Genomic DNA, 12,336 nt, shown 5'->3' on the forward strand with positions numbered 1-12,336 from the left:
TAAATTTTTTCTGTGATTTTTCTAATATTAATATCAATTAAAATATTAATTAATATTAATATTAATTATTCATTAATATTATAGTTACTATCAGTCACAAATCTGTAAAATTGGAGCAAATTGTTCATTGCAGTAAAAAAAACAACAGTTTTTTGCAGTCTAGCTGCAAACGAGCTTTAAAAATATGTTTAAAATACAGCAGATTTCTGTAACATTCAAAGATCTTTGTACAAAATTGTGAGCATGATGGCAAAAATCTGTAGCATAGTGATCTTTTTAACAGTGTATTTTTTTGTTTCACTCAACCTACTAGAAGTCCATGTTGTCAAGCAGAGAGCATTGTGGGGGTTTAGCTAGTAACGGACACCATGACAAAGTCTTATGTGGTGCTTAATGACCTCCGAATAGAGCTTACGGGTTTAAAACCTACAGGGATCGATTAGGACAGTGTTCCAACCTATAAATGATGAAGAAAGTTATTTAAAATTTGCATCTTCAGCCACATTGGATGTACAGAAAGAATCATGCTGAAGTTTAAGTTGATATCGATTAGCTAAAAAATGCGTCAATCAGCCAGAATCCAGATCCTTAAGTCCTGGACAGAAGTTAGGTTGGCTTCAGTGATTTCTCTGCAGGTCTGACTGGATGTTGCAGTTGGTTTTTGTCCTTTTTTGTGACCAGACAGCATCTGAAGTGCAGCAAAAAGTCTGGATTACTGTCGTGTAGAAAAGGATCAGCAGCTCCTCGGCCAGGTTGAACTTCATCCTCTGCCGGCTCCGTTTTGTTGATTGTGTTTTGTGTGTTGAGCATCCACTTCAGATCCTGAGAGATTTAACCAACGTGTCTCTCAAAAGCCTTCCATCTGTTAGGAAAACATGCCCGAGGTCCCAAAAGTAGCTTCTCTTCAGCCACAACTTCAGCAGCAGCATTTCTTTGCCTTATATTTCTGTCTAGATATGTGCAAACAGACTTCTCAGTAAACACAATTCTACAAATAATTATTAGAACACTGTCAGCACTGCTTTTCTTCCTTGTCTTTTGCAGTTTTTGGTGCAGAAATGCTTCATTTTCTTCTTTGGGTTTCAAAAAACAGCTGTTTTACTGATTTCAAGCCAATTAGCGACATCTCTCTTCGTCTCCTTGGCATCTTGCAATTTTCTTTAATGCATTTTGAAGTGATAATTCAGCTTGGATTATCTGTAGATGACACATATATACTGCCGTTCAAAAGTTTGGGGTCACCTGGACAATTCCATGTTTCCATGTAAACTCCAACTTTTATCCATGTACTAACATAACTGCACAAGGGTTTTCTAATCATCAATGAGCCTTTCAACACCATTAGCTAACACAATGTAGCATTAGAACACAGGAGTGATGGTTGCTGGAAATGTTCCTCTGTACCCCTATGGAGAAATCAGCTGTTTCCAGCTACAATAGTCATTTACCACATTAACAATGTCTACACTGGATTTAGAATTCATTTAATTTTATCTTCACTGAAAAAAACTGCGGGCTGCACAGTGGCGTAGTGGTTAGCACTTTTGCCTTGCAGCAAGAAGATCCCTGGTTCACGTCCCGGCTTTCCCGGGATCTTTCTGCATGGAGTTTGCATGTTCTCCCTGTGCATGCGTGGGTTCTCTCCGGGTACTCCGGCTTCCTCCCACAGTCCAAAAATATGCTGAGGTTAATTGATCATTCTAAATTGCCCGTAGGTGTGAATGTGAGAGTGATTGTTTGTCTCTGTATGTAGCCCTGTGACAGACTGGTGACCTGTCTAGGGTGTCCCCTGCCTTCACCTGAGTCAGCTGGGATAGACTCCAGCCCCCCCATGACCCTAGTGAGGATTAAGCGATGTATAGATGATGGATGGATGGATGGAAAAAACTGCTTTTCTTTAAAAAAAATAAGGGCATTTCTAAGTGACCCCAAACTTTTGCACGGTAGTGTACGGCTTCTGCACAAAATACTGCTGACTCAAAAAACGTTTTCGACTATCTAGCGTGAATTTGGGCATCTTTGCAGTTTAAATTTATCATATTTTTAAACATAATTGTTGCAGGCAGGTATTAAATTATTGTAAATTTTCTTTTTTTTTTTTTTTTTTTTTTTTTTTTTTTTTACATCTTTTAGAAGATGGTGTGATTATATAACCACAACAAGAAAAGCACTCAGAGAGCGCAGTCCTCCTCCAAGGCTGCTCAGTCGTTGGATCATTTCTGACAGATGAAATCTTGAAAAAAATGTGTGGCAGAAATCACGGCAACATAGAATGTGTCCATTTAATATAGATGTACCCACAAACCAAATGACCTTGCGCTGAGCACAGATGTGTGTTATGCATGTGTACGTTATGTACGGATACCGAGTCACGTGACCTAAATATGTAGCGGGCAGCGGGAATTGATGGGACTCAGAAACACCCCCAATAATTTAATCAGTTGTTCCTTGGATCATTTCTGATGGATAAGTCCTGATAAGTCCTCAGTGGTGGATTTGTAGTAGGATCACAATCATGTGATCGTCAGCAGGCAGCTGACATAGTGTTCACTTGTTGTCATGGTTACAGTGATGCTGTGCCACTATCTGGCAATGATACAGAAATCTTTAACAAATCCGTGGATCCAAACTATAAGCCACATCACTGCCAAAATGTAATCATTTGGTCCTTGTGCCATTTCTGATCTTCTCTGAAAATTTCATCCAAATCCGTTAGTGCATTTTTGAGTAAAGTTGCTAACAGACAGACATACAAACATACGGCGATCGTCACATAACTCCGCCGCATTCCTTAGTGGAGTAATAAGCGGTGAAACCATAAAAACAATGGTAAAAAAAAAATAATGCTAGATAATAATTAAGCAAATGTTTAAAAAAGGGTAAAACAGAATAAAATAGCCGGATAAAATAGATGACATCCCATAAAGAAAGTCTGGACAAGTGACCTTTAAGAAGTAATTTAAGAAATTGTAACTAAATAAAAAATTATGTTGTGAAGAAAGAAAACAGCACGTGGTCTAATACCTATTTAAGTTGTACTATACAGTAGAATCTGCTAAATCAAAACAGGATTCATGCATCCCCATTATGCCGTCCATTGTCGGTACGTACACTCGTGATACCTTTTGTTCAGTGTGCACTACTTAACTGTCCCTTCAGTGTTCAGACTTGTATTCACAAATGTCATTTTTATTTTACTGCCTGAATATAAACCTTCTGCTATTTTTGTTTGCTGCAACACTTCATTACACAAAGGAGCCTTGAAATGACAAAGATTGCATTTCTGAACGCTCTAATCCTTTCAGAGTCTGGGGCGTTGAATTCCGATCAACAAGCGGGCCAATCGGTGAACCCTCAAAACAATAAGCAGATTAAAGCCGAGGTATTTATCTCTGCAACTCCAGGAGCTTCGCTATGGCTTAAACCTTAAAAAGACACTGCTTCATTTATATTTCACAGCCTCGTGGAATTATTTTACTCACAAATATTCCACTGTGTGCCACTGTTGTTGCGGAGGATTACAGCGTCTGTGGGGAAACAGGTGGCTCCGCTGTGATTAGCAGGAGAATCTGCAGATTCAGCCGAGGACGATGTGGTTACATCAACAGAATATGTGACAAAGTACAGCAAATCCCTAATTACCCCGAGCAAACACTGGTAATTAGATACCCTAATTACTTCAGTGAAACATAAAAGATTATGTGGATTAGCTGCTAACGCTGGGTGGCCTCCCGCATCCTGAATGCTTAAATCGGGATTTGATTGTATTTATCTGTGACTTACAGAAATCAACGCAGCATGCGATCATTATTGTGATAAAGCCAAGAAGAACAACTGCAGGATTGTGTGTTTTCAGGAACCTAATTAGGATCCAAACATGTTAACAGAACTGAGGTTCACAGTTTACGAGTATCACAGCTGATGACAGATGTGTTTCAGCCAATTAGCATCAACTTTTCCCTCACATCTATCCTTCCTCTGTCTGTTGTTGTCAAAAGGAGAAACTTTTCTATCTGATTTGCTGTTTTATTGCAAGTAACCACAACCCCAATCCCACAGAAAAAAACAAAACTACAGGGTGTTCCTTGTTGGCAAGCAAAGGGCGTTTAGCTAGCAACGGGCGCCATGACAAAGACTTCTGTAAAGCAAAATGACCTCCGGCCAGAGGTTACATGTTTACAACAAGTTGAAATTGACTTGGACAGTACTGCTAACTGATAATTGACATGAAACTTACTCAAACTCGACATCCTTAGTGTCCTGCCACAGATTTTGCTCTCCTTAAACAAAAAAGCAGCAGGAAAACATGTCTGCAGTCTATTTTCAGGAACCTAATTAGCATGAACTTTCCCTCTTGTCTTTCCTCCTTCTTGAAGGATTAGAGCATTATGGGGATTTAGCTAATAAAGGTTCACCATGACAAAGACTTCTGTGACGCTTAATGACATCTGACTAGAGCTCATGTATTTAGGAAAAAACTGGAACTGATTAGAACAGCACATAAATACAGATGACGAGCAGTTCTGTTTTGGCAAGTAGAGAACATTGTGGGGGTTTAGCTAGTAAAGGGGCACCATGACAAAGACTTATGTGACACGTAATGACCTCCGGCCAGGACTCATGTTGACCAGTCCACTAGGAAAGCATTGCGGCTGATTATTAGTTGAGAAAATGATTCAAAAATTGCATCGCTAGCTCCAAAAGAATCTTTGCTGCAGGATAGTCCTTGGAAAACAACTACAAGATTGTGTATTTTCAGGAACTTAATTAGCAAATTAACATCAATGCTTCCCTCACTTCTATTCTTCCTCTGTCTGTTGTTGTCAAAAGAAGAAACTTTTCTTTCTGATTTGCTGTTTTACTGAAAGTAACCACCACCCCAATCCCACAAAAAAAAAAAAAGCTACAGGGTGTTCCTCGTTGGCAAGCAATGAGTCATTGTAGGGGTTTAGCTAGCAATGGGCACCATGACAAAGACTTCTATGATGCAAAATGACCACTGGCCACAGGTCACATGTTTACAGCAAATTGACTTGGACAGCACTGCTAACTGATTATTGACATAAAGAATTACTCAAACTCAGCATCCCTTGTGTCCTGCCACAGACTTTGCTCTTCTGAACCCTTTGATGCACAACGTGGGTCAAGAGATACCCATTTTCCATTGGCTATGGGTTACTTTTGATCCATGTTGTGCATCAAAGGGTTAAACAAAGGAGCAGCATGAAAACATCTCTGCAGTCCCTGAAAAATTTTCTCTTCAACCTGCATCCCAACTGCAGGATTGGTCATTTTCAAGAACCTAAGTAGCAAATTAACATTCCTTTGTGTTTCCTCCTTTTTGAAGGATTAGAGCATTATGGGGGTTTAGCTAGTAAAGGGGCACCATGACAAAGACTTCTGTGAAGCTTAATGATCTCTGGCCTGAACTCGTGTTTTAGACAAGCCAAGATTGCTGAGAATGATTGATTTTTAAAAAGTATTCAACATTCAACACAAACCCCTCCACTTCCATGAAAACACTGAAAACTCGGTAGCAACAGACCACCATGACAAAGATTTCTGTGATGCTTAATGACTTCTGGTCGGAGCTCATATATTGACGACAAGTTGGGGTTAACTGCAACAACATTCCTGCCAATTAATTAAGAAAATACTTGAAAATTGCATCTCTAACTTCAAAAACAAGATACTCTCCAACCAGCATCCCAACTGCAGAATTGTGTATTTCAGGGACCTAATTAGCAAATTAGCATAACCGTTTCCCTCATTTCTTTCCTCCCTCTGTCTGTTGTCGAAACAAGAAACTTTTCTGTGTGATTTCAGGCGGCATTGTCAGTTTGATGCTCTTTTTACTGCCGGTAACAACCTCCCCCACTCACACAACAAGCGCTCACATGAGCATGAAACCCCAGGAGTTTGCTTTTTGTCCAATTTCCAGTGAAATTGTCAGTTCGGAACAAATGCTGAGAAGCAGCACAGTCAGCGTCTGCCTTCATCCTCATCTTCCTCCCAGGACGCCTGGCAGTCATCAGTCGAGTGGAGCTCCAACACCTTCCACCCTCCACTGCTCCTCTTATTGATTATCAGGCAGCTACATGGGTAGCTTCTTGTTCCCCGGCAGCCTCTCCTTTGTTTTCATTTAGCGCTCTGTTAGCGTAGCGCTGGGAGATTGATAATTGCAGGGGGGCGTCTCTGAGGTTGATTAATATTCCTGGGAAAGCCTCTTTCGGGCTGCAGATACCTGTTGTCTTTTATTAATGATTCACTCCTTTTGTTAGCCGGTGAGCAACACTAGTAATAAAAATCCTTGGGAAGTTGCTCCAAAGTTTGGATAAAATTCCAATTTACTGGGTCTGTTCTTTTTTTTTTTTTTTTGACGGACTATCTTGTTGGAAGGGAAAAGGCAGTCGGGCTCGTACAGTGTCTGAGTGGACGTGAAGAATAGGCAGATGTTGAAGCTAATGGTGATAAAACGCTCCAGGGTGGAGCCTTGTTAAGCTCCAGGAGTCGCTGATACCGGCCGAGGTCAAACACATCGACTCCCCCAGGCCTCGGCGTGAAAAGAACGTCCCCCAGGCAGCACCCTTTATTAAAAACAGAGACCAGGCAATTTTCTAATTTTTTAGAAAATGGAGCTTTCAACCGTGAGCAGGAGGAAATCCAAGGACGTAGGTTTGGAGTGATTCAGAGCGACTGAAGGTTCAAGATTTCCATCTGACGAGCCGCTTTTACAGGAAAAATTTGAAGAGTTTCTGTCTTTAGAGGCTGAAATAGTTGTTTTTTTAAAGTCAGTTGAGCTTTTTAGTGACAGAAAACAATTTAAAGAGTTCAGTAAGAAATGATGCACTGTAAAAAATGAAATGTTTTTAATTGTAATTTCTACAAAAATTCACCGTCATCTTATTGGTTTTCCCAGTTTTCTTGAATTAGAGAAAACACGTAAAATAAATGAAAAACAATATTAATTTAAATGTTAACTTTAAAAAAATAAATAAAAGACATTCACGTCAAAAATCTATATTTTTGGATTCATTCTTTTACAATGCTTGATCATAAAATTTGCTTTTATATATATTTATTTTTTATCTTTTACCTTAACTAAATCAGCCAAACATACATATTTTACAAATTATCCTAGTTCTCTTAAATTAGAGATAATAACAAGTAAAATAAATTTAAAAACGTATTAATTTATTCATTTACATGTCAATTGTACTGAAGTCGGCCAAAAATTATATTATTTTACAACTTTTTTATTTACTTTATTAACTGTAAAAAATAAGAAAAAAGGCATTCACATCAAAATTGTTCTTTTACAATACTTGATCATAACAGTTATTTATTTATTTTATAATAATAATAGAATAATAATAATTATTATTATTTTTAGTAGTAGTAGTAGTAATATTATTACTATTGTTACATATTATATATTATTATTTTAGATAGATAGATCATTTAATTTATGTATTGAAAAAGGAAAGAAAAAAGTCAAAACTGTGAACAGTGTCCACATCAAAATATTCTGTTTTTACAAATAGTAATTTGTTCTTTTGCAATGTTTGACTGGAAAATTACACATTTTTTATGAACAGCAAACAAATATTATCAATTATTATAAAGAGAAAAATATTTATATGAAAGATTTAATAAATATAATTAATTTTTGAAACTTGTTTTCATTGAATTACAGATATCTAGTAAAATCACAGAAAAATAATAATAATGTGTGTGAATCAAAAAACAAAGAGGCCAAAACTGTAAATAATGTCCACATTAAAAATCTGTATTTTTATAAATGATAATTTGTCCTTTTACAGTGTGTGTGTGAAATAACTATATTTTTACTGTATTTAAATCAGCTTAAAAATATTTTGAGATTTGAGAAAAATGATGCGTTAAATATTGAAACTGGTTTAAAAAATCTTTTAACTGTTATTTTACAGATTTTCCTTGTTTTGTTAAATTACAGATAATATCTAGTAAAATCACAAATTTATGTATTGACTTGAGAAATAAAATAATACTGACATCATTACCACAGTAAATTGTTCTTTCACACTATATGACCAGAAAACACCTTTTTTTTTAACTTAAATCATCCAAAAATATCATACATGTTTCATTTTAATTAAGTAAAATTTATGTTTTTACTGTATTTGACCATAAAATAATTTTTTTTCCCTGTATTTGCTGGATTAAAACCCAGCAGAGACGAGTTTAAACAGTAAAATGTTGTTTTTCGGTTGACAGAGCCGTCGACCTGCATGATGTCGGAGTGGATCAGCTGGTCGGCCTGCAGCGTCTCCTGTGGGATGGGGATGAGGTCCAGAGAAAGATACGTCAAACAGTATCCTGAGGACGGGTCGCTGTGTCAACTCAACACCGAGGAGACGGAGAAATGTGTCGTCAACGAAGAATGCTGTGAGTTCAGCCAGATCAGGTCATCAGAAATAAACCTCAACCAGAACCTCCCCAGAACCATTTTATCCTTCATCTCCAGTAACTTTATCAATGATCAGAGTTCTACCTTCATCCTGGGAATATTTCCAGAGTTCCATAGAGGTGGGTCCAGATTTATCACTTTTTAATGGACTTTTAAAAAGTTCAACAGATAGACACATGACATTTAGGAGGAAAAACTACAACTAAAATAACAAAGAACGCTGGAAAATTACCACAAAAACAGACAAAATCTACAAAAAAAGGCACAAAAAGACAAAAAATTACCACAAAACAACACAAAATATCCACTAAAAGAGATGCAACATCAGCACTAAAAAAGCAAAATTACCCCAAATAATCATCTGATTCTTCATCTCTAGTAACTTTACTAATAATCAGAGTTCTACCTTCAAACTGTAGATCCAAAAATACTCAAAAGTCTCCAAAATGAGACTAAAATTTGTCAAAATTACTAGAAATTTGTCTAGAAATGACTAAAATTGTCCAACATTGCTTGAAAATAGTCCAAAATGACCTCATTTATTTTTTAATATAAAATGTTTCTTTTATTGTCTATAATAGTTCTGACCAACCACCTGCTGATAGGAGCCTTAAAGTTCACCCAGAATGCACTCTTTAATGTTTTCTCTGGTGAATCATCAGAAAACAGAAACACTTCCTGGTTAACAGTGATTGATTGTAGGACTCTAAACTGTTCACACGAGGATACATCCCATAATACTGATGCTCCCAGTTAGTTATAGAGAAAATGAACAGAAACCAGATTTAGTGTTTAGACTGAGACGCCTACAGTGGATGTGAAACTGATCTGGTTGGTTTTTAGCAGAACTCAGATGTGTTTTCATCAAAAAGTTGGTCAAATCCCATGAAAATGGTCTAAAATTACACAAAAATTGTGCCAAATTTGTCGAAATTTGTCCCAACTTTAGATTGTGTCACCTGAAGTTGATGTAAAATTGTTGAAAATTACTCAAATATGTTCAAAAATACTGGAAAGAAAATCTCTAAAATGAAAGTTGTCCAATATGACTTGAAAAGAGTCAAAAATGACGAAGAAAATGTGTATCTGCTGTACTTATGAGCCAATAAATGCACTAAAAAGTAACAAAAGTAAAAGTAACTGCACAGTTTCAGGCTAAAAATGTTACTTTACCGATTTAGATCAACTATTTAAGTTGCAAACATTATTTTGATCAGTTCCTTTGACATTATAATGATCAACTTAATATTTTGAGTAATTTAAAGTAAAATTTCTGCAATATTTCATTTAAACCACAATTAAGTTGAGGTAACTGGATGATTTTTTTTTTTTTTTAAACGTGCCATCTTGAAAACTTGTGTTCACAATCATGGTAATTAAGAACAGAACATCTAAATTCTTTTTAATTTTTATGAGTGTTCGACTGAGAAACTTGTGTTTATGGATTAAGAAAGTGTTAATTAAAACAGATTTGGTTGTAGAGGAAAATTTAAATCCTCTAACTCGATGTAATTTCCTTAGAAGTTGTCAGAATTTAAAAAGATGGCAGCAGATTGTTTGGTTTAATTCTAATTTCTGTGCCGTAATCATAGAACGTGTTAAAACCGGTTAAACCTGATAACAGCTGCTTTTATTCTGAAATGCCCCCACAGCTCCCAGCAGCTGTGTGGTGACTGAGTGGGCCGAGTGGGATCCCTGCAGCGTCACCTGTGGGATCGGCATGAAGCGACGTGAGCGGATGGTGAAGATGCCTCCGATAGACGGATCCATGTGTAAAACCGAGGTGGCCGAGGTGGAGAAATGCATGATGCCGGAATGCCGTGAGTGAATAATCGTCATATTAGGAGTTTATTTTGACATATCAGGACATTTACACTAAATCATTTCACCATAATGAAGCACAAGCATTAAAAATCAACAACTAAAATTACTGTTTTAGTCAACAAGCACATGATTAAGGATCCAAATGTGGCCCTTTTACATTAGTAACTGTCTTTTGTCTGCACTATGTTGGCTTTTATCGGTCATTAATGTCCACAGAAGTCTTTATCCTGGTGCCCACTGCTAGCTAAACCCCCACAATGCTCTCTGCTTGTAGTTCCATGTTATGTGAGGGTTTGTTGTGTGGTTGGAGAGATTGTTGCTGCCAGTAAAAACAGCATGAAACTGACAACGCTGGCAGAAATCAGACCGGAGAGTTTCTACTTTGAAAAAAAGGAGGGAAGAAATATGAGAGAAATCCATGCTAATTCCCTCAATAATTTCCTAAAAACACACAATCCTGCAGTTTGGTGCTTTAGTTCTACTCTTGTCGGAGGTCATTAGCTACCACAGAAGTCTTTGTCATGGTGCCCACTGCTAGCTAAACCCCCACAACATGAACAGCCTGGAGTTTCATGTTATGTGTTTGTTGTGGATTTGGACTGAATAAAAACATCCCTAATAAATATTAAGAGTTATCTATGCTTCACTGACTGTAAATCCGTCTCCATAGATACGATCCCCTGCATGTTGTCTCCGTGGTCTGACTGGAGTGATTGCAGCGTAACATGCGGTCGTGGAGTTCGAACACGTCAACGGATGTTAAAGTCGGATCCTGCTGAGTGCACAGAGGAGCTGGAACAGACGGAGAAGTGTATGCTGCCGGAGTGTCGTAAGTGATTTTATTCAACAACCAGAACCTCTTCAGAACCGTTTTATACTTCATCTCTAGTAACTTTATCAATGATCAGAGTTCTACCTTCATACTGGGAATATTTCCAGAGTTCCAGGTCCTTGAAGTCCATAGAGGTACATAAAGTTTTACATCTATCCAGGAGTCACAGTGTGAAGAGAATCAAAATTTGACTAATTTTTGAGTCATTTTGGGGAAATACTAAATCGGTTTGAAAGGTTTTCATCATTTTTCTGGACAAATTTGAATAACTTTGGGACAATTTTGTGTAATTTATACATCTTTTGTCATTCTGAGCAGTTTTTTTAGCCCTTCTTGACAAATATTTAGAACTACAGGATAATTTTTTGTCAAATTTTCAGCAGTTTCTGATGAATGAAAAACATTTGAGTTCTGGTAAAAGTCATTGTCATTTTCAACAATTTTTATGTCATTTTGGACAATTTGGGGTAATTTCAGACAGGGCTTTTTAATTATTTTGATCATTTTTATGTAACTTTTGAGTGATTGTAGACTTTTTTTGAGTAACTATGTACAGTTTGTGAGTAATTTTCAACAATTATTTATTCACCTTCATGTAAAATTGAACAACTTTTGTTTCATTTAGAGATTTTTTGGAGTAATTTTGAGCATTTTTTTGTGTGATTTTGCACGTTTTTGAGTCATTTTCAACAATTAAAGTTGCATTCGGAAACTTTTGCATCACTTTTGAGCAATTTTGGACTCATTTTGAGTAATTTGGAACAATATTGTAATTTTTATATGTTATTTTGAACATTCAAAGCTTTTGAATATTTTCCATCATTTCTGAGCCTCAGAACTTCATCAGTCCAGCAGATAGAACCATGACATTTAGGAGGAAAAACACACCTGAGTTCTAGTAAAAACTGACACCAGATCAGTTTTACATCCATCCAGGTGTCTCAGTCTGAACACAGAAAATAAGGATAAATTTTGAGTCATTTTGGACAAATCTGATTAATTTTGGACAACTTTCATGTTGTCTTGAATTTTTCTTTGAGTCGTTTTGGACATTTTTTGAGATATTTAAGCAAATTTCAACTCTTTCTGGTCAATTATCATGCAATCATGAACAGGTTGTGAGTCATATTAATCAGGTTTGGTAATTTTGGAGAAACTTGGGCGTGAGTTATGTTTTTGACAGATTTTTAAGGTGCAGTTTTTTGCTTTTATTCACATTTTATGGGTTTTT

At 36.7% G+C, this 12,336-nt stretch overlaps 1 protein-coding gene across 1 annotated transcript in view; it reads left to right on the forward strand.

Moving 5' to 3' along the window:
• The window catches only part of LOC111569225 (spondin-1-like), a 159,412-nt gene that overhangs the window by 138,959 nt on the left and 8,117 nt on the right, over positions 1-12,336 (forward strand). Inside the window, exons 12-14 of the mRNA XM_055009128.1 lie at positions 8,257-8,427; positions 10,102-10,269; positions 10,944-11,102. Of these exons, the coding sequence (XP_054865103.1) occupies positions 8,257-8,427; positions 10,102-10,269; positions 10,944-11,102 (498 nt within the window). The remainder of the gene's footprint in view (positions 1-8,256; positions 8,428-10,101; positions 10,270-10,943; positions 11,103-12,336) is intronic.

This window comes from Amphiprion ocellaris, chromosome 3 (assembly GCF_022539595.1).
Source record: "Amphiprion ocellaris isolate individual 3 ecotype Okinawa chromosome 3, ASM2253959v1, whole genome shotgun sequence".
NCBI lineage: Eukaryota > Metazoa > Chordata > Actinopteri > Pomacentridae > Amphiprion > Amphiprion ocellaris.